This window comes from Oncorhynchus mykiss, chromosome 18 (genome assembly GCF_057628025.1).
Source record: "Oncorhynchus mykiss isolate SJ-2025 chromosome 18, ASM5762802v1, whole genome shotgun sequence".
Lineage (NCBI taxonomy): Eukaryota > Metazoa > Chordata > Actinopteri > Salmoniformes > Salmonidae > Oncorhynchus > Oncorhynchus mykiss.
In genome coordinates this window covers 80580982-80606853 of record NC_143039.1, presented here as the reverse complement: position 1 = coordinate 80606853, position 25872 = coordinate 80580982, and the positions used below count along the sequence as shown (strand labels likewise).

Below are 25872 nucleotides of genomic sequence, written 5' to 3'. Positions count from 1 at the left end.
GTCACAAACCAGTCCAATACGTAGAGCCGGGTCCCCTCTAACCAGGAGTCCGTTAGTCACAAACCAGTCCAATACGTAGAGCCGGGTCCCCTCTAACCAGAGTCCGTTAGTCACAAACCAGTCCAGTACGTAGAGCCGGGTCCCCTCTAACCAGAGTCCGTTAGTCACAAACCAGTCCAGTACGTAGAGCCGGGTCCCCTCTAACCAGGGGTCCGTTAGTCACAAACCAGTCCAGTACGTAGAGCCGGGTCCCCTCTAACCAGGGTCCGTTAGTCACAAACCAGTCCAGTACGTAGATCCGGGTCCCCTCTAACCAGGAGTCCGTTAGTCACAAACCAGTCCAGTACGTAGAGCCGGGTCCCCTCTAACCAGGGTCCGTTAGTCACAAACCAGTCCAGTACGTAGAGCCGGGTCCCCTCTAACCAGGGTCCGTTAGTCACAAACCAGTCCAGTACGTAGAGCCGGGTCTCCTCTAACCAGGGTCCGTTAGTCACAAACCAGTCCAATACGTAGAGCCGGGTCCCCTCTAACCAGAGTCCGTTAGTCACAAACCAGTCCAATACGTAGAGCCGGGTCCCCTCTAACCAGGAGTCCGTTAGTCACAAACCAGTCCAATACGTAGAGCCGGGTCCCCTCTAACCAGGAGTCCGTTAGTCACAAACCAGTCCAATACGTAGAGCCGGGTCCCCTCTAACCGGAGTCCGTTAGTCACAAACCAGTCCAGTACGTAGAGCCGGGTCCCCTCTAACCAGAGTCCGTTAGTCACAAACCAGTCCAATACGTAGAGCCGGGTCCCCTCTAACCAGGGTCCGTTAGTCACAAACCAGTCCAATACGTAGAGCCGGGTCCCCTCTAACCAGGGTCCGTTAGTCACAAACCAGTCCAGTACGTAGAGCCGGGTCTCCTCTAACCAGGAGTCCGTTAGTCACAAACCAGTCCACGATGTAGAGCCGGGTCCCCTCTAACCAGAGTCCGTTAGTCACAAACCAGTCCAGTACGTAGAGCCGGGTCCCCTCTAACCAGGGTCTGTTAGTCACAAACCAGTCCAATACGTAGAGCCGGGTCCCCTCTAACCAGGGTCCGTTAGTCACAAACCAGTCCAGTACGTAGAGCCGGGTCGCTCACTTTCAATATTAGTCCCAGAAGTGCTAACTCAATCAACATGGTACCCTTAAAGGCTTAAAGGTCAATTGCAGTCCCAAAAAATAAATATATTTTCTGTGTTTTGTATCATATTGTACAACAGTTGATAAAACTAAACACTGTAAAAGTGTGAAAACATTTGATCAGTGTTTATTTCCTGATAGTTGATTGGTTGAAAATACAATCTACTCAGGACCTTCTAATCAGCAGGTTTACATGGGTCGGGAGTTACAGCTTGCCTGGTGACATCACCATGCGGTAAATTGGTTAATAGACCAATAGCAAAGAGAGTTCTAAACAGACTTTCATGCGAATATTCAAAAATATGCTAATCTTCCCACCAGAGATGGGTTTCCATCAAACTGACTTTTTACAGATAAAAGGCTGTGATACACATAAAATAACTTTTTACAGATAAAAGGCTGTGATACACATAAAATAACATTTTGCAGTTAAATGCCCATGTAACAAATTAAAAATAGAATTTAGATGGGTTTCCTCTAGTTTTGTCACAAAGATTTTGAGGTATATAATGAATGTGCCACTCAGGATTCCACACTATGACATTATGGATGAGAGCCATATTATTTGTATTTGTCAAAATGGCAGCCAAGCAATTCATCATCCTGTCACCAGAATAAGACTCTCAATATTTATTGGAAAGGAGCATCAAGCTCATCGCCTTTCACCACCCTGGGAAGGTCATCATTTATTTCCTCTGTAATCTAATCATCTGCATCCCAAATCTTTCCCAAGTCTTAGTGACGCCAAGTTTCCTTTGATTTTGATGGTTATTATATCAATATTTGCGCATTAAAGGTGTTTCTTTCTCGACTAATTAATTGTACCGACACAAAAAGATCCCACCATGTCAAATGAACAAATTGTCAGGCTTTTAATATAATTGTATGTCATGTTTCCATCAGCCTCGGTGGTAACATTGTTTTCACGCGTCAGGTAGCCGGCCACATGAAATGGTTGGATGGATATCTGGTTAATAAGGAACTAAATTGTCACCCCCCCCCCAAAAAAAGGATTTGATATTGATGTAAAAACTGATGCATTGGACCTTTAAGACAATGCTCAGAACATGTGAAGTATGCATGCATGTATGTATGTATGTATGTATGTATGTATGTATGTATGTATGTGTGTGTGTGCGTGCGTGCGTGCGTGTGTGTATGTGTGTGTGTGTATGTGTGTGTGTGTGTGTGTGTGTGTGTATGTGTGTGTGTGTGTGTGTATGTGTGTGTGTGTGTGTATATGTATGTATGTATGTATGTATGAAACCCCAGGTGTGTTATTGATTGACGTACCAGGCACCAGCATGGTGGTCATGAGCTCTGGTGTCTCCAGGAAGTCCACGTTACCTCTCTGGAAAGTCTTACTGTAGTTTGTCTGGAGATGGCTGCACATAGAAAAGACAGAAACACACTTCCATTTTCCAAGTGCTTTTACATTCAAGTCATAGGGTTTAGGGTTTACCCAATAACAACCCCCCCCCCACCCCCCCCACCCCAAAAATGATGACTTCCTGGTAAACAAGTTGGAGCCGGGAGACATATGTTCTTATCTCAGGTTTTATTTAATGAGCAGTTGAACTGATGTTTCGACTTCACATGATGCCTTCCTCTTCCTCAGAGGAAGTGTCACAGTTGGGGACAAGCTGGAGAGTCAAAACACATCAAGTGATCTAATTTAGTTTCCACTGATAATGATTGTCAGAAACTTACTTCTTCCACACGTGGTTGTGTTCCCAGAACTCGTATAGGATGAAGCGGGACTCATTAGCCAGTCGCTGAACTGCCACACTAACAAAAGCAACAACAAGAATAAAATGTGTCTAATTAGCAAGTAAGTGACATATATGTACGATTATACAGCCTAAACCTTTAATAACGCTTAGACTGCTCCTTTGTTCAGGTTTGTTTTTCAGTCACTAAGTAGATTTGTCAACATGTTCATCAACTATGTTTTCCTTCCAGGTTTATTCATTAGGATTTACTCAAACTACTGATTGAAAACCTGCAAAATCGGCAGTGTATCAAATACTTGTTCTCCCCACTGTATATATATTGCACTCTCTCTCTCTCTCTCTCTCTCAATCAATCAATCAATAACATTTTACATCTGTTACGGTGCGTGAATGAGGACCCAAAAGCGAATTAACGTAAACAGAGCTTCTTTAATAACAAAACAAACGTAGGCTCAGATGGACCGGCAGATTCCGACAGGACAGGACAAGGTTGCAGCAAACATGACGATAGTCTGGTTCAGGCATGAATAACACAAACAAGAATCCGACAAAGACAGAAACAAAAACAGAGAGAGATATAGAGGACTAATCAGAGGGAAAAAGGGAACAGGTGGGAAAAGGGGTGACGAGGTAGTTAGGAGGAGACAAGGAACAGCTGGGGGAAAGAGGGGGAGAAAAGGTAACCTAATAACGACCAGCAGAGGGAGACAGGGTGAAGGGAAAGGACAGAAACAAGACACAACATGACAATACATGACAGTACCCCCCCACTCACCGAGCGCCTCCTGGCGCACTCGAGGAGGAAACCTGGCGGCAACGGAGGAAATCGTCGATCAGCGCACGGTCCAGCACGTCCCGAGAGGGAACCCAACTCCTCTCCTCAGGACCGTACCCCTCCCAATCTACTAGGTACTGATGACCACGGCCCCGAGGACGCATGTCCAAAATCCTACGGACCCTGTAGATGGGTGCGCCCTCGACAAGGATGGGGGGGGGGGGGAAGACGAGCGGGGGCGCGAAGAACGGGCTTGACACAGGAGACATGGAAGACCGGGTGGACGCGACGAAGATATCGCGGAAGAAGAAGTCGAACTGCGACAGGATTAATGATCTGGGAAATACGGAACGGACCAATGAACCGCGGGGTCAACTTGCGAGAAGCGGTCTTAAGGGGAAGGTTCTGAGTGGAGAGCCAAACTCTCTGACCGCGACAATATCTAGGACTCTTAGTTCTACGCTTATTAGCAGCCCTCACAGTCTGCGCCCTATAACGGCAAAGTGCAGACCTGACCCTCTTCCAGGTGCGCTCGCAACGTTGGACAAAAGCCTGAGCGGAGGGGACGCTGGACTCGGCGAACTGAGAAGAGAACAGCGGTACCCGAGGCTACTCTGAAAAGGAGATAGCCCGGTCGCAGACGAAGGAAGCGAGTTGTGGGCGTATTCTGCCCAGGGGAGCTGTTCTGACCAAGACGCAGGGTTGCGAAAAGAAAGACTGCGTAAGATGCGACCAATAGTCTGATTGGCCCGTTCTGCTTGACCGTTAGACTGGGGGTGAAAGCCGGAAGAGAGACTGACGGAAGCCCCAATCAAACGGCAAAACTCCCTCCAAAATTGAGACGTGAATTGCAGACCTCTGTCCGAAACGACGTCTGACGGAAGGCCATGAATTCTGAAAACATTCTCGATGATGATTTGTGCCGTCTCTTTAGCAGAAGGAAGCTTAGCAAGGGGAATAAAATGAGCCGCCTTAGAGAACCTGTCGACAACCGTAAGAATAACAGTCTTCCCCGCTGACGAAGGCAGTCCGGTGACAAAATCTAAGGCGATGTGAGACCACGGTCGAGAGGGAATGGGAAGCGGCCTGAGACGGCCGGCAGGAGGGGAGTTACCGGACTTAGTCTGCGCGCAGACCGAACAAGCAGCCACGAAGCGACGCGTGTCATGCTCCCGGGTGGGCCACCAAAAACGCTGGCGAATGGAAGCAAGCGTACCCCGAACGCCAGGGTGGCCGGCTAACTTGGCAGAGTGAGCCCACTGAAGAACGGCCAGACGAGTAGGAACGGGAACGAAAAGAAGGTTCCTGGGACAAGCGCGCGGCGACGGAGTTTGAGTGAGTGCTTGCTTTACCTGCCTCTCAATTCCCCAGACAGTCAACCCGACAACACGCCCCTCAGGGAGAATCCCCTCGGGGTCAGTGGAGGCTACTGAAGAACTGAAGAGACGAGATAAAGCATCAGGCTTGGTGTTCTTAGAGCCCGGACGATAAGAAATCATGAACTCGAAACGAGCGAAAAACAGCGCCCAGCGCGCCTGACGCGCATTAAGTCGTTTGGCAGAACGGATGTACTCAAGGTTCCTATGGTCAGTCCAAACGACAAAAGGAACGGTCGCCCCCTCCAACCACTGTCGCCATTCGCCTAGGGCTAAGCGGATGGCGAGCAGTTCGCGGTTTCCCACATCATAGTTACGTTCCGACGGCGACAGGCGATGAGAAAAATACGCGCAAGGGTGGACCTTGTCGTCAGAGAGGGAGCGCTGAGAAAGAATGGCTCCCACGCCCACCTCTGACGCGTCAACCTCGACAACGAAATGTCTAGAGACGTCAGGTGTAACAAGGATAGGAGCGGATGTAAAACGATTCTTGAGGAGATCAAAAGCTCCCTGGGCGGAAACGGACCACTTAAAGCACGTCTTGACAGAAGTAAGGGCTGTGAGAGGAGCTGCCACCTGACCGAAATTACGGATGAAACGACGATAGAAGTTCGCGAAGCCGAGAAAGCGCTGCAGCTCGACGCGTGACTTAGGGACGGGCCAATCAATGACAGCTTGGACCTTAGCGGGATCCATCTTAATGCCTTCAGCGGAAATAACAGAACCGAGAAATGTGACGGAGGAGGCATGAAAAGTGCACTTCTCAGCCTTCACAAAAAGACAATTCTCTAAAAGGCGCTGGAGGACACGTCGAACGTGCTGAACATGAATCTGGAGTGACGGTGAAAAAATCAGGATATCGTCAAGGTAAACGAAAACAAAGATGTTCAGCATGTCTCTCAGGACATCATTGACTAATGCCTGAAAGACAGCTGGAGCGTTAGCGAGGCCGAAAGGAAGAACCCGGTATTCAAAGTGCCCTAACGGAGTGTTAAACGCCGTCTTCCACTCGTCCTCCTCCCTGATGCGCACGAGATGGTAAGCGTTACGAAGGTCCAACTTAGTGAAAAACCTGGCTCCCTGCAGGATCTCGAAGGCTGAAGACATAAGAGGAAGCGGATAACGAGTCTTCACTGTTATGTCATTCAGCCCTCGATAATCTATGCAGGGGCGCAGGGACCCGTCCTTCTTCTTAACAAAAAAAAACCCCGCTCCGGCGGGAGAGGAGGAGGGGACTATGGTACCGGCGGCAAGAGCTACAGACAAATAATCTTCGAGAGCCTTACGTTCAGGAGCCGACAGAGAGTATAGTCTACCCCGGGGGGGAGTGGTTCCCGGAAGGAGATCAATACTACAATCATACGACCGGTGTGGAGGAAGAGAGGTGGCCCTGGACCGACTGAACACCGTGCGCAGATCGTGATATTCCTCCGGCACCCCTGTCAAATCACCAGGCTCCTCCTGTGAAGAAGAGACAGAGGAAACAGGAGGGATAGCAGACATTAAACATTTCACATGACAAGAGACGTTCCAGGAGAGGATAGAATTACTAGACCAATTAATAGAAGGATTATGACAAACTAGCCAGGGATGGCCCAAAACAACAGGTGTAAAAGGTGAACGAAAAATTTAAAAAGAAATGGTTTCGCTATGATTACCAGAGACAGTGAGGGTTAAAGGTAGCGTCTCACGCTGAATCCTGGGGAGAGGACTACCATCCAAGGCGAACAAGGCCGTGGGCTCCCTTAACTGTCTGAGAGGAATGTCATGTTCCCGAGCCCAGGTCTCGTCCATAAAACAGCCCTCCGCCCCAGAGTCTATTAAGGCACTGCAGGAAGCTGACGAACCGGTCCAGCGTAGATGGACCGACAAGGTAGTGCAGGATCTTGAAGGAGAGACAGGAGTAGTAGCGCTCACCAGTAGCCCTCCGCTTACTGATGAGCTCTGGCTTTTACTGGACATGAAGTGACAAAATGACCAGCGGAACCGCAATAGAGACAGAGGCGGTTGGTGATTCTCCGTTCCCTCTCTTTAGTCGAGATGCGGATACCTCCCAGCTGCATAGGCTCAGCACCCGAGCCGGCAGAGGAAGATGGTAGTGATGCGGAGAGGGGGGCAACGGAGAACGCGAGCTCCTTTCCACGAGCTCGGTGACGAAGATCAACCCGTCGCTCAATGCGAATAGCGAGTTCGATCAAGGAATCCACGCTGGAAGGAACCTCCCGGGAGAGAATCTCATCCTTTACCTCTGCGCGGAGACCCTCCAGAAAACGAGCGAGCAAAGCCGGCTCGTTCCAGCCACTGGAGGCAGCAAGAGTGCGAAACTCAATAGAGTAGTCTGTTATGGATCGATTACCTTGACATAGGGAAGACAGGGCCCTGGAAGCCTCCTCCCCAAAAACAGATCGATCAAAAACCCGTATCATCTCCTCCTTAAAGTCCTGATACTGGTTAGTACACTCAGCCCTTGCCTCCCAGATTGCCGTGCCCCACTCACGAGCCCGTCCAGTAAGGAGAGATATGACGTAGGCGATACGAGCAGTGCTCCTGGAGTAAGTGTTGGGCTGGAGAGAAAACACAATATCACACTGGGTGAGGAATGAGCGGCATTCAGTGGGCTCCCCAGAGTAACACGGCGGGTTATTGATTCTGGGCTCCGGAGATTCGAAAGCCCTGGAAGTGGCCGGTGGATCGAGGCGGAGATGGTGAACCTGTTCTGTGAGGTTGGAGACTTGGGTGGCCAGGGTCTCAACGGCATGTCGAGCAGCAGACAATTCCTGCTCGTGTCTGCCTAGCATCGCTCCCTGGATCTCGACGGCTGAGTGGAGAGGATCCGAAGTCGCTGGGTCCATTCTTGGTCGGATTCTTCTGTTACGGTGCGTGAATGAGGACCCAAAAGCGAATTAACGTAAACAGAGCTTCTTTAATAACAAAACAAACGTAGGCTCAGATGGACCGGCAGATTCCGACAGGACAGGACAAGGTTGCAGCAAACATGACGATAGTCTGGTTCAGGCATGAATAACACAAACAAGAATCCGACAAAGACAGAAACAAAAACAGAGAGAGATATAGAGGACTAATCAGAGGGAAAAAGGGAACAGGTGGGAAAAGGGGTGACGAGGTAGTTAGGAGGAGACAAGGAACAGCTGGGGGAAAGAGGGGGAGAAAAGGTAACCTAATAACGACCAGCAGAGGGAGACAGGGTGAAGGGAAAGGACAGAAACAAGACACAACATGACAATACATGACAACATCAGCAGATGTCTCAAAGTGCTGTACAGAAACCCAGCCTAAAACCCCAAACAGCAAGCAATGCAGGTGTAGAAGCACGGTGGCTAGGAAAAACTCCATAGAATGGCCGGAACCTAGGAAGAAACCTAGAGAGGAACCAGGCTATGAGGAACGGCCAGTCCTCATTCTTCAAGATGTTCAGACGTTCATAGATGACCAGCAGGGTCGAATAATAATAATCACAGTGGTTGTAGAGGATGTAACAGGTCAGCACTTCAGGAGTAAATGTCAGTTGGCTTTTCATAGCCGAGTATTCAGAGTTTGAGACAGCAGGTGCAGTAGAGAGAAAGATGACTGTCAGAGAGACTGAGTCAAACACCCCGCTGTGCCTCATGGCATTTCTAAAGGCTCTGTGGCTATACAACACAACCACACATACAATCTGTATTTCCCCTCTCTCCTGCCTCCTCCATACACAGATTATACGTACTTTACATACTCTCCCACTAATCAGTGAGAAGCAGCACGCACGCTGTCCTCTGCTCACCTTTACTGGGGCGGCAGGGTAGCCTAGTGGTTAGAGTGGAGGGGGGGCAGGTAGCCTAGTGGTTAGAGTGGAGGGGGGGGCAGGGTAGCCTAGTGGTTAGAGTGTAGAGGCGGCAGGGTAGCCTAGTGGTTAGAGTGTAGGGGCAGCAGGGTAGCCTAGTGGTTAGAGTGTAGAGGTGGCAGGTAGCCTAGTGGTTAGAGTGTAGGGGCAGCAGGGTAGCCTAGTGGTTAGAGTGTAGGGGCGGCAGGGTAGCCTAGTGGTTAGAGTGGAGGGGCGGCAGGTAGCCTAGTGGTTAGAGTGGAGGGGCGGCAGGGTAGCCTAGTGGTTAGAGTGTAGGGGCGGCAGGGTAGCCTAGTGGTTAGAGTGGAGGGGCGGCAGGGTAGCCTAGTGGTTAGAGTGTAGGGGCGGCAGGGTAGCCTAGTGGTTAGGGTGGAGGGGGGGCAGGGTAGCCTAGTGGTTAGAGTGGAGGGGCGGCAGGGTAGCCTAGTGGTTAGAGTGGAGGGGGGGCAGGGTAGCCTAGTGGTTAGAGTGTAGAGGAGGCAGGTAGCCTAGTGGTTAGAGAGTAGAGGAGGCAGGTAGCCTAGTGGTTAGAGCGTTGGACTAGTAACTGGAAGGTTGCGAGTTCAAACCCCCAAGCTGACAAGGTACAAATCTGTCGTTCTGCCCCTGAACAAGGCAGTTAACCCACTGTTCCCAGGCCGTCATTGAAAATAAGAATTTGTTCTTAACTGACTTGCCTGGTTAAATAAAGGTAAAATAAAAAACTAAAAAAACTGTGTAAACACCACGTATCTCTAGTATACCAACGAGGGGTGAGAGTGTCGGGCAAGTAACCCAAAGGTCGCTAGTTTGAATCCCGAGCCAACAAGGTGAAAAAAAATCTGTTGATTTGTGTCTCAGGGGGAGTTAGGATATGAAAAAACACATTTACAATGTACACGTGTGAAATAGCACGCATATAAACACCCACCACGCTATTAAACTGGCTTTTAAACCCCAGTATGAGGTTTAATGGTCTGAAAAACTACTCTTTATATTTACTACAGGAAGTTGTTATGCAAAGACAGAGTTGTAGTGTATGAGCTCTTACTGCAGGCAGCCCGTCTGGGCACAGGCACACTCCATGTACTGCCTGAGAGCCAGGCGGAACTCCTCCAGCTCCTCCTCCAACACATTCAGCTGTCTCTGGACTATCAGGATGTGCTGGGAGGGGACAGACAGGACAGAGGACAGGGGACAGACAGAGCAGGGGACAGAGGACATACAGGACAGGGGACAGAGGACATACAGGACAGGGGACAGAGGACAGACAGGGCAGAGGACAGAGGACAGACAGGGCAGAGGACAGAGTATATTAGACAGAAATAGAAATACAACCACTAGAATGGCCATAGCCCTTACAGACCCATTACAGAACAACACATAAACAACAACATAACAACGCATAAACAACAACATAACACATAAACAACAACATAACAACACATAAACAACAACATAACAACACATAAACAACAACATAACAACACATAAACAACAACATAATAACACATAAACAACAACATAACACATAAACAACAACATAACAACACATAGACAACAACATAACAACACATAAACAACACATAAACAACAACATAACAACACATAGACAACAACATAACAACAACATAACAACACATAAACAACAACATAACAACACATAAACAACAACATAACAACATATAAACAACAACATAACAACACATAACAACACATAAACAACAACACATAACAACACATAGACAACAACACAACAACACATAAACAACAACATAACAACACATAACAACACATAAACAACAACATAACAACACATAGACAACAACATAACAACAACATAACAACACATAAACAACAACATAACAACACATAAACAACAACATAACAACATATAAACAACAACATAACAACACATAACAACACATAAACAACAACACATAAACAACAACATAACAACACATAAACAACAACATAACAACAACATAACAACACATAAACAACAACATAACAACACATAGACAACAACATAACAACAACATAACAACACATAAACAACAACATAACAACACATAAACAACAACATAACAACATATAAACAACAACATAACAACACATAACAACACATAAACAACAACACATAAACAACAACATAACAACACATAAACAACAACATAACAACAACATAACAACACATAAACAACAACATAACAACACATAAACAACAACATAACAACATATAAACAACAACATAACAACACATAACAACACATAAACAACAACACATAAACAACAACATAACAACACATAACAACAACATAACAACACATAAACAACAACATAACAACACATAGACCACAACATAACAACATATAAACAACAACATAACACATAAACAACAACATAACAACACATAAACAACAACATAACAACATATAAATAACCACATAACAATGAACAAACACATAAACAACAACACATAAAAAACAACATAACAACACATAAACAACAACATAACAACATATAAACAACAACATAACAACACATAACAACACATAAACAACAACACATAAACAACAACATAACAACACATAACAACAACATAACAACACATAAACAACAACATAACAACACATAGACAACAACATAACAACATATAAACAACAACATAACACATAAACAACAACATAACAACACATAAACAACAACATAACAACATATAAATAACCACATAACAATGAACAAACACATAAACAACAACACATAAAAAACAACATAACAACACATAAACAACAACATAACAACACATAAACAACAACATAACAACACATAAACAACAACATAACACATAAACATCAACATAAAAACATAACAACACATAAACAACAACATAAACAGATCTGCCTCAACATAGCCACATAGCCTGGTTCCTCTCTAGGTTTCTTCCTAGGTTTTGGCCTTTCTAGGGAGTTTTTCCTAGCCACCGTGCTTCTACACCTGCATTGCTTGCTGTTTGGGGTTTTAGGCTGGGTTTCTGTACAGCACTTTGAGATATCAGCTGATGTACGAAGGGCTATATAAATACATTTGATTTGATTTGATTTGATCTGGGATAATAATAGCTCATATTATGACCCCTCAGTGGTCCTGCTCAGTCCCCTCCTGTCCTCCCTGTTCACTCATGACTGCACGGCCTGGCACGACTCTAACACCATCATTAAGTTTGCTGACGACACAACAGTGGTAGGCCTGATCACCGACAAGACAGCCTATAAGGAGGAGATCAGAGACCTGGCCGTGTGGTGCCAGGACAACAACCTGTCCTACAACGTTGAGGCAGCCTATAAGGAGGAGGTCAGAGACCTGGCCGTGTGTTGCCAGGACAACAACCTGTCCTACAACGTTGAGGCAGCCTATAAGGAGGAGGTCAGAGACCTGGCCGTGTGGTGCCAGGACAACAACCTGTCCTACAACGTTGAGGCAGCCTATAAGGAGGAGGTCAGAGACCTGGCCGTGTGGTGCCAGGACAACAACCTGTCCTACAACGTTGAGGCAGCCTATAAGGAGGAGGTCAGAGACCTGGCCGTGTGTTGCCAGGACAACAACCTGTCCTACAACGTTGAGGCAGCCTATAAGGAGGAGGTCAGAGACCTGGCCGTGTGGTGCCAGGACAACAACCTGTCCTACAACGTTGAGGCAGCCTATCAGGAGGAGGTCAGAGACCTGGCCGTGTGGTGCCAGGACAACAACCTGTCCTACAACGTTGAGGCAGCCTATAGGGAGGAGGTCAGAGACCTGGCCATGTGATGCCAGAATAACAACCTGTCCTACAACGTTGAGGCAGCCTATAGGGAGGAGGTCAGAGACCTGGCCGTGTGGTGCCAGTACAACAACCTGTCCTACAACGTTGAGGCAGCCTATAGGGAGGAGGTCAGAGACCTGGCCGTGTGGTGCCAGATACAACAACCTGTCCTACAACGTTGAGGCAGCCTATAAGGAGGAGGTCAGAGACCTGGCCGTGTGGTGCCAGGACAACAACCTGTCCTACAACGTTGAGGCAGCCTATAGGGAGGAGGTCAGAGACCTGGCCGTGTGGTGCCAGGACAACAACCTGTCCTACAACGTTGAGGCAGCCTATAAGGAGGAGGTCAGAGACCTGGCCGTGTGGTGCCAGGACAACAACCTGTCCTACAACGTTGAGGCAGCCTATAAGGAGGAGGTCAGAGACCTGTCCGTGTGGTGCCAGGACAAAAACCTCTCCCTCAACATGATCAAGACAAAGGAGATGTTTGTGGACTACAGCAAAAGCAGGCCCTCATTCTCATTGATGAGGCTGGAGTAGAGCAGTTTGAGGGCTTCAAGTTCCTTGGCGTCCACGTCACCAACAAACTAGAAAAAGAGAGTTGTGAAGAGGGCCCTCTTCACAACTCTCTTTTTCTAGTTTGTTGGTGATGTGGACGCCAAGGAAGTGAGCATTTCACGGTAAGGTCTACACTTGTTGTATTCGGAGCATGTGACAAATACAATTGTATTTTAAGGAAATGATTTTTGCATCCCAAATGGCACCCTATTCCATATTTAGTGTACTAACCAGGGCCCCTGGTCTAAAGTAGTGCACTACCAGGGTCCCTGGTCTAAAGTAGTGTACTAACCAGGGCCCCTGGTCTAAAGTAGTGCCCTACCAGGGCCCCTGGTCTAAAGTAGTGCACTACCAGGGTCCCTGGTCTAAAGTAGTGCACTACCAGGATCCCTGGTCTAAAGTAGTGTACTACCAGGGTCCCTGATCTAAAGTAGTGTACTACCAGGGCCCCTGGTCTAAAGTAGTGCCCCACCAGGGCCCCTGGTCTAAAGTACTGTACTACCAGGGCCCCTGGTCTAAAGTAGTGTACTACCAGGGCCCCTGGTCTAAAGTAGTGTACTAACCAGGGCCCCTGGTCTAAAGTAGTGCACTACCAGGGTCCCTGGTCTAAAGTAGTGTACTACCAGGGTCCCTGGTCTAAAGTAGTGTACTACCAGGGTCCCTGGTCTAAAGTAGTGTACTACCAGGGTCCCTGGTCTAAAGTAGTGTACTACCAGGGTCCCTGATCTAAAGTAGTGTACTACCAGGGTCCCTGGTCTAAAGTAGTGCACTACCAGGGTCCCTGGTCTAAAGTAGTGTACTACCAGGGTCCCTGGTCTAAAGTACTGTACTACCAGGGCCCCTGGTCTAAAGTAGTGTACTACCAGGGCCCCTGGTCTAAAGTAGTGTACTAACCAGGGCCCTTGGTCTAAAGTAGTGCCCTACCAGGGTCCCTGGTCTAAAGTAGTGTACTACCAGGGTCCCTGATCTAAAGTAGTGTACTACCAGGGTCCCTGGTCTAAAGTAGTGCACTACCAGGGTCCCTGGTCTAAAGTAGTGTACTACCAGGGTCCCTGGTCTAAAGTACTGTACTACCAGGGCCCCTGGTCTAAAGTAGTGTACTACCAGGGCCCCTGGTCTAAAGTAGTGTACTAACCAGGGCCCTTGGTCTAAAGTAGTGCCCTACCAGGGCCCCTGGTCTAAAGTAGTGCACTACCAGGGTCCCTGGTCTAAAGTAGTGCACTACCAGGGTCCCTGGTCTAAAGTAGTGCACTACCAGGGTCCCTGGTCTAAAGTAGTGTACTAACCAGGGCCCCTGGTCTAAAGTAGTGCCCTACCAGGGCCCCTGGTCTAAAGTAGTGCACTACCAGGGTCCCTGGTCTAAAGTAGTGCACTACCAGGGTCCCTGATCTAAAGTAGTGTACTACCAGGGCCCCTGGTCTAAAGTAGTGTACTACCAGGGCCCCTGGTCTAAAGTAGTGTACTAACCAGGGCCCTGGTCTAAAGTAGTGCCCCACCAGGGCCCCTGGTCTAAAGTACTGTACTACCAGGGCCCCTGGTCTAAAGTAGTGTACTACCAGGGCCCCTGGTCTAAAGTAGTGTACTAACCAGGGCCCCTGGTCTAAAGTAGTGCACTACCAGGGTCCCTGGTCTAAAGTAGTGTACTACCAGGGTCCCTGGTCTAAAGTAGTGTACTACCAGGGTCCCTGGTCTAAAGTAGTGTACTACCAGGGTCCCTGGTCTAAAGTAGTGTACTACCAGGGTCCCTGATCTAAAGTAGTGTACTACCAGGGTCCCTGGTCTAAAGTAGTGCACTACCAGGGTCCCTGGTCTAAAGTAGTGTACTACCAGGGTCCCTGGTCTAAAGTACTGTACTACCAGGGCCCCTGGTCTAAAGTAGTGTACTACCAGGGCCGCTGGTCTAAAGTAGTGTACTAACCAGGGCCCTTGGTCTAAAGTAGTGCCCTACCAGGGCCCCTGGTCTAAAGTAGTGCACTACCAGGGTCCCTGGTCTAAAGTAGTGCACTACCAGGGTCCCTGGTCTAATGTAGTGTACTACCAGGGTCCCTGATCTAAAGTAGTGTACTACCAGGGTCCCTGGTCTAAAGTAGTGCACTACCAGGATCCCTGGTCTAAAGTAGTGTACTACCAGGGTCCCTGATCTAAAGTAGTGTACTACCAGGGTCCCTGGTCTAAAGTAGTGCACTACCAGGGTCCCTGGTCTAAAGTAGTGTACTACCAGGGTCCCTGGTCTAAAGTAGTGCACTACCAGGGTCCCTGGTCTAAAGTAGTGTACTACCAGGGCCCCTGGTCTAAAGTAGTGCCCTAACAGGGTCCCTGGTCTAAAGTAGTGCACTACCAGGGCCCCTGCTCTAAAGTAGTGTACTACCAGGGTCCATGGTCTAAAGTAGTGCACTTACCAGGGTCCCTGGTCTAAAGTAGTGCCCTAACAGGATCCCTGGTCTAAAGTAGTGCCCTAACAGGGTCCCTGGTCTAAAGTAGTGTACTACCAGGGCCCCTGGTCTAAAGTAGTGCCCTAACAGGGTCCCTGGTCTAAAGTAGTGCACTACCAGGGCCCCTGCTCTAAAGTAGTGTACTAACCAGGGTCCATGGTCTAAAGTAGTGCACTACCAGGGTCCCTGGTCTAAAGTAGTGCCCTAACAGGGTCCCTGGTCTAAAGTAGTGCCCTACCAGGGTCCCTGATCTAAAGTAGTGTACTACCAGGGTCCCTTGTCTAAAGTAGTGTACTACCAGGGTCCCTGGTCTAAAGTAGTGTACTACCAGGGTCCCTGGTCTAAAGTAGTGTACTACCAAGGTCCCTGGTCTAAAGTAGTGTACTTCCAGGGTCCCTGGTCTAAAGTAGTGTACTACCAGGGTCCCTGGTCTAAAGTAGTGTACTACCAGGGCCCCTGGTCTAAAGTAGTGTACTACCAGGACCCCTGGTCTAAAGTTGTGTACTACCAGGGCCCCTGGTCTAAAGTAGTGTACTACCAGGGCCCCTGGTCTAAAGTAGTGCCCTAACAGGGTCCCTGGTCTAAAGTAGTGCACTACCAGGGCCCCTGGTCTAAAGTAGTGCCCTAACAGCGTCCCTGGTCTAAAGTAGTGCCCTAACAGGGTCCCTGGTCTAAAGTAGTGCACTACCAGGGCCCCTGGTCTAAAGTAGTATACTACCAGGGCCCCTGGTCTAAAGTAGTGTACTACCAGGGTCCCTGGTCTAAAGTAGTGTACTACCAGGGCCCCTGGTCTAAAGTAGTGCACTAAATAGGGAATAGGGTTCCATTTGTGGCATAACCAGTCTGTTGAGAGAGGCATGGTTTGTTGACAGTAGCAGAAGGGGCTGATGGGTACAGTAAGTGAAAGCTTTCTCCCCTGGGTCACCAGTGACCTCTGAGCTGGTTCTGCACTAATACCATGCCCTTTAACTGTGGCTCTCTGTCTCTCTCTCTCTCCTCTACAGGCTAATTGGAGCCCGCGTGGCTCACAAACAGACTCACACGAGGCTCAGTCAGTCGTATGCATTATGTAATGATAAACTACATATGTGATGAAAATTCACTGTTTCACTGTAAAATATGATCAATATGTGATGATCAATATGTGATGATCAATATGTGATGATCAATATGTGATGATCAATATGTGATGATCAATATGTCAGTATTTTACCCCAGGTTCTATGTCGCACTGTTGCACTAGTTTAAGCACTATCCCAAATGGACTCTTCCTCAGTCCCGTGGACACATTTATTCTGTAACAAATATCAACATAATTGGTTTCCACATATGATCTGGGGACGGTGTGATGCTGATAACATGGCTCCATCCAAAACACACACACACACACACACACACACACACACAGTAGTAGCTCAATGTTATCCAAACATGCTATCTTCACCAAAAACTCTGAAAAGAGAGAGAAGGACTCAGACAGACGCAGGGAGGAGGGAAACAAACTACTTGAAGACAAGACAAGTTTCAGCCCCACTGTTTCCTTGACAACCATCTGCAGCTGATTCTGAATGTTCCAGGTCTTCTCTTCTGCCATGACAACAGACCAGACAGACCAGACAGACCAGACAGACAGATCTGAAAGACCAGACAGACAGACCTGACAGACCAGACAGACAGACAGACCTGATAGACCAGACAGACAGACAGACCAGACAGATCTGAAAAACCAGACAGACAGACTAGACAGATCTGACAGACCAGACAGACAGACCAGACAGACCTGAAAGACCAGACATACGCAGACAGACAGACAGACAGACAGACAGACAGACTGAACAGACTGAACAGACAGATCAGACAGACCAGACAGACCAGACAGACAGACCAGACTGACCAGACTGACCAGACAGACGAGACAGATCTGAAAAACCAGACAGACAGACTAGACAGATCTGACAGACCAGACAGACAGACCAGACAGACCTGAAAGACCAGACATACACAGACAGACAGACAGACAGACAGACAGACAGACAGACAGACTGAACAGACTGAACAGACAGATCTGACAGACCAGACAGACAGACCAGACTGACCAGACTGACCAGACAGATCTGAAAAACCAGACAGACAGACTAGACAGATCTGACAGACCAGACAGACAGACCAGACAGACCTGAAAGACCAGACATACACAGACAGACAGACAGACAGACAGACAGACAGACAGACAGGCTGAACAGACTGAACAGACAGATCAGACAGACCAGACAGACAGACCAGACTGACCAGACTGACCAGACAGACCAGACAGATCTGAAAAACCAGACAGACAGACTAGACAGATCTGACAGACCAGACAGACAGACCAGACAGACCTGAAAGACCAGACATACACAGACAGACAGACAGACAGACAGACTGAACAGACTGAACAGACAGATCAGACAGACAGACCAGACTGACCAGACTGACCAGACAGACCAGACAGATCTGAAAAACCAGACAGACAGACTAGACAGATCTGACAGACCAGACAGACAGACCAGACAGACCTGAAAGACCAGACATACACAGACAGACAGACAGACAGACAGACAGACAGACAGACAGACAGACAGACAGACTGAACAGACTGAACAGACAGATCAGACTGAACAGACTGAACAGACTGAACAGGATGAACAGGGTGACGGACAGAACACAGTGACCGAACGAACAGGGTGACAGACAGAACAGGGTGACAGACAGATCAGGGCGACAGACAGAACAGGGCGACAGACAGAACAGGGCAACAGACAGAACAGGGCGACAGACAGAACAGGGTGACAGACAGAACAGGGTGACAGACAGAACAGGGTGACAGACAGAACAGGGTGACAGACAGACAGAACAGGGCGACAGACAGAACATGGTGACAGAACAAACAGTGTGACAGACAGAACAGGGTGACAGACAGATCAGGGCGACAGACAGAACAGGGCGACAGACAGAACAGGGCAACAGACAGAACAGGGCAACAGACAGATAGAAGGGTAATGCTAATAGTAGATAAGTTACTGATTTGGTGATTCCTTCCAACACCTCCTCTTCAACTGGCTCCATACGAACCTCCTGGAAGAAACCGGAGACCCAAGTCAGTGCGTGTGTTTGTGTTTGTGTGTGTGTGTGTGTGTGTGTGTGTGTGTGTGTGTGTGTGTGTGTGTGTGTGTGTGTGTGTGTGCGTGTGTGTGTGTAGTATGCCTTGCTAAGAAACACTTCAGTAATTTACATGTTTACTGCACTGTGTGACTCATACAAGTCAGTGACCAGTGAGAGAATGATAGAGAGATGGAGAGAGTTATATAGAAATGGAGATGGAGAGAGTTATATAGAGATGGAGAGAGTTATGAGTTATAGAGATGGAGAGAGTTATATAGAGATGGAGAGAGTTATATAGAGATGGAGAGAGTTATATAGAGATGGAGATAGAGATAGTTATATAGAGATGGAGAGAGTTATATAGAGATGGAGAGAGTTATGAGTTATAGAGATGGAGAGAGTTATATAGAGATGAGATGGAGAGAGTTATATAGAGATGGAGAGAGTTATAAAGAGATGGAGAGAGTTATAAAGAGATGGAGAGAGTTATATAGAGATGGAGAGAGTTATATAGAGATGGAGAGAGTTATATAGAGATATAGATGGAGAGAGTTATATAGAGATGGAGAGAGTTATATAGAGATGGAGAGAGTTATATAGAGATGGAGAGAGTTATATAGAGATGGAGAGAGTTATATAGAGATGGAGATGGAGAGAGTTATATAGAGATGGAGAGAGTTATAAAGAGATGGAGAGAGTTATATAGAGATGGAGATGGAGAGAGTTATATAGAGATGGAGAGAGTTATATAGAGATGGAGATGGAGAGAGTTATATAGAGATGGAGATGGAGAGAGTTATATAGAGATGGAGAGAGTTATAAAGAGATGGAGAGAGTTATATAGAGATGGAGAGAGTTATATAGAGATGGAGATAGTTATATAGAGATGGAGAGAGTTATATAGAGATGGAGAGAGTTATATAGAGATGGAGATGGAGAGAGTTATAAAGAGATGGAGAGAGTTATATAGAGATGGAGAGAGTTATATAGAGATGGAGAGAGTTATATAGAGATGGAGAGAGTTATATAGAGATGGAGAGAGTTATATAGAGATGGAGATGGAGAGAGTTATAAAGAGATGGAGATGGAGAGAGTTATATAGAGATGGAGAGAGTTATATAGAGATGGAGAGAGTTATATAGAGATGGAGAGAGTTATATAGAGATGGAGAGAGTTATATAGAGATGGAGAGAGTTATATAGAGATGGAGAGAGTTATATAGAGATAGAGATGGAGAGAGTTATAAAGAGATGGAGATGGAGAGAGTTATATAGAGATGGCGAGAGTTATATAGAGATGGAGAGAGTTATATAGAGATGGAGAGAGTTATATAGAGATGGAGATAGAGAGAGTTATATAGAGATGGAGAGAGTTATATAGAGATGGAGATGGAGAGAGTTATATAGAGATGGAGAGAGTTATATAGAGATGGAGATGGAGAGAGTTATATAGAGATGGAGAGAGTTATATAGAGATATAGATGGAGAGAGTAATATAGAGATGGAGAGAGTTATATAGAGATGGAGAGAGTTATATAGAGATGGAGAGAGTTATATAGAGATGGAGAGAGTTATATAAAGATGAGGATGGAGAGAGTTATATAGAGATGGAGAGAGTTATATAGAGATGGAGAGAGTTATAAAGAGATGGAGAGAGTTATATAGAGATGGAGAGAGTTATATAGAGATGGAGAGAGTTATATAGAGATGGAGAGAGTTATATAGAGATGGAGAGAGTTATATAGAGATAGAGATGGAGAGAGTTATAAAGAGATGGAGATGGAGAGAGTTATATAGAGATGGCAAGAGTTATATAGAGATGGAGAGAGTTATATAGAGATGGAGAGAGTTATATAGAGATGGAAATGGAGAGAGTTATATAGAGATGGAGAGAGTTATATATAGATGGAGATGGAGAGAGTTATATAGAGATGGAGAGAGTTATATAGAGATGGAGATGGAGAGAGTTATATAGAGATGGAGATGGAGAGAGTTATATAGAGATGGAGAGAGTTATATAGAGTTATAGAGAGATGGAGAGAGTTATAAACAGATGGAGAGAGTTATAAAGAGATGGAGATGGAGAGATTTATATAGAGATGGAGAGAGTTATATAGAGATGGAGAGAGTTATATAGAGATGGAGAGAGTTATATAGAGATGGAGAGAGTTATATAGAGATGGGGAGAGTTATATAGAGATGGAGAGAGTTATATATAGATGGAGATGGAGAGAGTTATATAGAGATGGAGAGAGTTATATAGAGATGGAGATGGAGAGAGTTATATAGAGATGGAGATGGAGAGAGTTATATAGAGATGGAGAGAGTTATATAGAGATGGAGAGAGTTATATAGAGTTATAGAGAGATGGAGAGAGTTATAAACAGATGGAGAGAGTTATAAAGAGATGGAGATGGAGAGATTTATATAGAGATGGAGAGAGTTATATAGAGATGGAGAGAGTTATATAGAGATGGAGAGAGTTATATAGAGATGGAGAGAGTTATATAGAGATGGAGATGGAGAGAGTTATAAAGAGATGGAGATGGAGAGAGTTATATAGAGATGGAGAGAGTTATAAAGAGATGGAGAGAGTTATATAGAGATGGAGAGAGTTATATAGAGATGGAGATGGAGAGAGTTATATAGAAATGGAGAGAGTTATATAGAGATGGAGATGGAGAGAGTTATATAGAGATGGAGAGAGTTATATAGAGATGGAGATGGAGAGAGTTATATAGAGATGGTGAGAGTTATATAGAGATGGAGAGAGTTATATAGAGATGGAGAGAGTTATATAGAGATGGAGATGGAGAGAGTTATATAGAGATGGAGAGAGTTATATAGAGATGGAGATGGAGAGAGTTATAAAGAGATGGAGATTTAGGGAATAAAACCAGAGAGAGTGGATGGAATAGGGTGCTTTATATTTTCCATGTACCTTTTTCTCTAGCCGGTCAATCAGCTTCTGGAGTCTGTTGACCTGAGTCATCCATTGGTTGTCCTCGTCATACAGACCTGGCACAGTGGGAGCAGAACACACCTACAATGCATTGGCACATTTCCTCTGACCTGGGGTAATCAGATGTCACAGTATAGCAGTCAGACTGAGTCACCAGCTGGTCCTACAGTATACCAGTCAGACTGAGTCACCAGCTGGTCCTACAGTATACCAGTCAGACTGAGTCACCAGCTGGTCCTACAGTATACCAGTCAGACTGAGTCACCAGCTGGTCCTACAGTATAGCAGTCAGACTGAGTCACCAGCTGGTCCTACAGTCTACCAGTCAGACTGTCGCCAGCTGGTCCTACAGTATACCAGTCAGACTGAGTCACCAGCTGGTCCTACAGTATACCAGTCAGACTGAGTCACCAGCTGGTCCTACAGTATACCAGTCAGACTGAGTCACCAGCTGGTCCTACAGTATACCAGTCAGACTGAGTCACCAGCTGGTCCTACAGTATACCAGTCAGACTGAGTCACCAGCTGGCCCTACAGTATACCAGTCAGACTGAGTCACCAGCTGGCCCTACAGTATACCAGTCAGACTGAGTCACCAGCTGGTCCTATAGTATACCAGTCAGACTGAGTCACCATCTGGTCCTACAGTGTGTGTGTGATTGTACCTGAGTTGACCAGGCTGAGTAGTGGGTTGTTAGGAGACAGACTGTTATTTCTTTGAAGCCTTCGGTTGGATCTTCTCCCTGACCACTGGATTGACAGCACATCAGGCTTTACTGGGCCTCGTCTGGAGAACACACACAGGGATACAAGGGAACAGTCTGGATTAACACTGCCAAAGGGGACAGTCTGGATTAACACTGCCAAAGGGGACAGTCTGCTTTAACACTGCCAAATGGGACAGTCTGGATTAACACTGCCAAATGGGACATCCCTGGATTAACACTGCCAAAGGGGACAGTCTGGATTAACACTGCCAAAGGGGACATCCCTGGATTAACACTGCCAAAGGGGACAGTCTGGATGAACACTGCCAAAGGGGACATCCCTGGATTAACACTGCCAAAGGGGACAGTCTGGATTAACACTTCCAAAGGGAACAGTCTGGATTAACACTGCCAAAGGGAACAGTCTGGATTAACACTGCCAAAGGGAAGAGTCTGGATTAACACTGCCAAATGAGACATCCCTGGATTAACACTGCCAAAGGGAACAGTCTGGATTAACACTGCCAAAGGGGACATCCCTGGATTAACACTGCCAAAGGGAACATCCCTGGATTAACACTGCCAAAGGGAACAGTCTGGATTAACACTGCCAAAGGGAACAGTCTGGAATAACACTGCCAAAGGGGACAGTCTGGATTAACACTGCCAAAGGGAACAGCCCTGGATTAACACTGCCAAAGGGGACATCCCTGGATTAACACTGCCAAAGGGGACAGTCTGGATTAACACTGCCAAAGGGAACAGTCTGTATTAACACTGCCAAAGGAAAAAGCCCTGGATTAACACTGCCAAAGGGGACATCACTGGATTAACACTGCCAAAGGGAACAGTCTGGATTAACACTGCCAAAGGGAACAGTCTGGATTAACACTGACAAAGGGGACAGCCCTGGATTAACACTGCAAAGGGAACAGTCTGGATTAACACTGCCAAAGGGAACAGCCCTGGATTAACACTGCCAAAGGGAACAGTCTGGATTAACACTGCCAAAGGGAACAGTCTGGATTAACACTGCCAAAGGGGACATCCCTGGATTAACACTGCCAAAGGGGACATCCCTGGATTAACACTGCCAAAGGGAACAGTCTGGATTAACACTGCCAAAGGGGACAGCCCTGGATTAACACTGCCAAAGGGAACAGTCTGGATTAACACTGCCAAAGGGAACAGTCTGGATTAACACTGCCAAAGGGAACAGTCTGGATTAACACTGCCAAAGGGGACATCCCTGGATTAACACTGCCAAAGGGGACAGTCTGGATTAGCACTGCCAAAGGGAACAGTCTGTATTAACACTGCCAAAGGAAACAGCCCTGGATTAACACTGCCAAAGGGGACATCCCTGGATTAACATTTCCAAAGGGAACAGTCTGGATTAACACTGCCAAAGGGAACAGTCTGGATTAACACTGACAAAGGGGACAGCCCTGGATTAACACTGCCAAAGGGGACATCCCTGGATTAACACTGCCAAAGGGGACAGTCTGGATTAACACTGCCAAAGGGGACATCCCTGGATTAACACTGCCAAAGGGGACAGTCTGGATGAACACTGCCAAAGGGAACAGTCTGGATTAACACTGCCAAAGGGAACAGTCTGGATTAACACTGCCAAAGGGAAGAGTCTGGATTAACACTGCCAAATGAGACATCCCTGGATTAACACTGCCAAAGGGAACAGTCTGGATTAACACTGCCAAAGGGGACATCCCTGGATTAACACTGCCAAAGGGAACATCCCTGGATTAACACTGCCAAAGGGAACAGTCTGGATTAACACTGCCAAAGGGAACAGTCTGGAATAACACTGCCAAAGGGGACAGTCTGGATTAACACTGCCAAAGGGAACAGCCCTGGATTAACACTGCCAAAGGGGACATCCCTGGATTAACACTGCCAAAGGGGACAGTCTGGATTAACACTGCCAAAGGGAACAGTCTGTATTAACACTGCCAAAGGAAAAAGCCCTGGATTAACACTGCCAAAGGGGACATCACTGGATTAACACTGCCAAAGGGAACAGTCTGGATTAACACTGCCAAAGGGAACAGTCTGGATTAACACTGACAAAGGGGACAGCCCTGGATTAACACTGCCAAAGGGAACAGTCTGGATTAACACTGCCAAAGGGAACAGCCCTGGATTAACACTGCCAAAGGGAACAGTCTGGATTAACACTGCCAAAGGGAACAGTCTGGATTAACACTGCCAAAGGGGACATCCCTGGATTAACACTGCCAAAGGGGACATCCCTGGATTAACACTGCCAAAGGGAACAGTCTGGATTAACACTGCCAAAGGGGACAGCCCTGGATTAACACTGCCAAAGGGAACAGTCTGGATTAACACTGCCAAAGGGAACAGTCTGGATTAACACTGCCAAAGGGAACAGTCTGGATTAACACTGCCAAAGGGGACATCCCTGGATTAGCACTGCCAAAGGGGACAGTCTGGATTAACACTGCCAAAGGGAACAGTCTGTATTAACACTGCCAAAGGAAACAGCCCTGGATTAACACTGCCAAAGGGGACATCCCTGGATTAACATTTCCAAAGGGAACAGTCTGGATTAACACTGCCAAAGGGAACAGTCTGGATTAACACTGACAAAGGGGACAGCCCTGGATTAACACTGCCAAAGGGGACATCCCTGGATTAACACTGCCAAAGGGGACAGTCTGGATTAACACTGCCAAAGGGGACATCCCTGGATTAACACTGCCAAAGGGAACATCCCTGGATTAACACTGCCAAAGGGAACAGTCTGGATTAACACTGCCAAAGGGAACAGTCTGGAATAACACTGCCAAAGGGGACAGTCTGGATTAACACTGCCAAAGGGAACAGCCCTGGATTAACACTGCCAAAGGGGACATCCCTGGATTAACACTGCCAAAGGGGACAGTCTGGATTAACACTGCCAAAGGGAACAGTCTGTATTAACACTGCCAAAGGAAACAGCCCTGGATTAACACTGCCAAAGGGGACATCCCTGGATTAACACTGCCAAAGGGAACAGTCTGGATTAACACTGCCAAAGGGAACAGTCTGGATTAACACTGACAAAGGGGACAGCCCTGGATTAACACTGCCAAAGGGAACAGTCTGGATTAACACTGCCAAAGGGAACAGCCCTGGATTAACACTGCCAAAGGGAACAGTCTGGATTAACACTGCCAAAAGGAACAGTCTGGATTAACACTGCCAAATGGGACATCCCTGGATTAACACTGCCAAAGGGGACATCCCTGGATTAACACTGCCAAAGGGAACAGTCTGGATTAACACTGCCAAAGGGGACAGCCCTGGATTAACACTGCCAAAGGGAACAGTCTGGATTAACACTGCCAAAGGGAACAGTCTGGATTAACACTGCCAAA

The 25872-nt window shown here is 47.0% G+C and overlaps 1 protein-coding gene across 1 annotated transcript in view; it reads right to left on the bottom strand.

The window, feature by feature from the left end:
- The window catches only part of necab1 (N-terminal EF-hand calcium binding protein 1), a 75615-nt gene that overhangs the window by 6716 nt on the left and 43027 nt on the right, over positions 1-25872 (bottom strand). The window contains exons 3-8 of the mRNA XM_036953643.2: positions 22430-22551; positions 21744-21820; positions 18723-18776; positions 9922-10034; positions 2877-2954; positions 2460-2551 (exon numbers count right to left, since the gene is read on the bottom strand). Coding sequence (XP_036809538.2) covers positions 2460-2551; positions 2877-2954; positions 9922-10034; positions 18723-18776; positions 21744-21820; positions 22430-22551 — 536 coding nt within the window. The remainder of the gene's footprint in view (positions 1-2459; positions 2552-2876; positions 2955-9921; positions 10035-18722; positions 18777-21743; positions 21821-22429; positions 22552-25872) is intronic.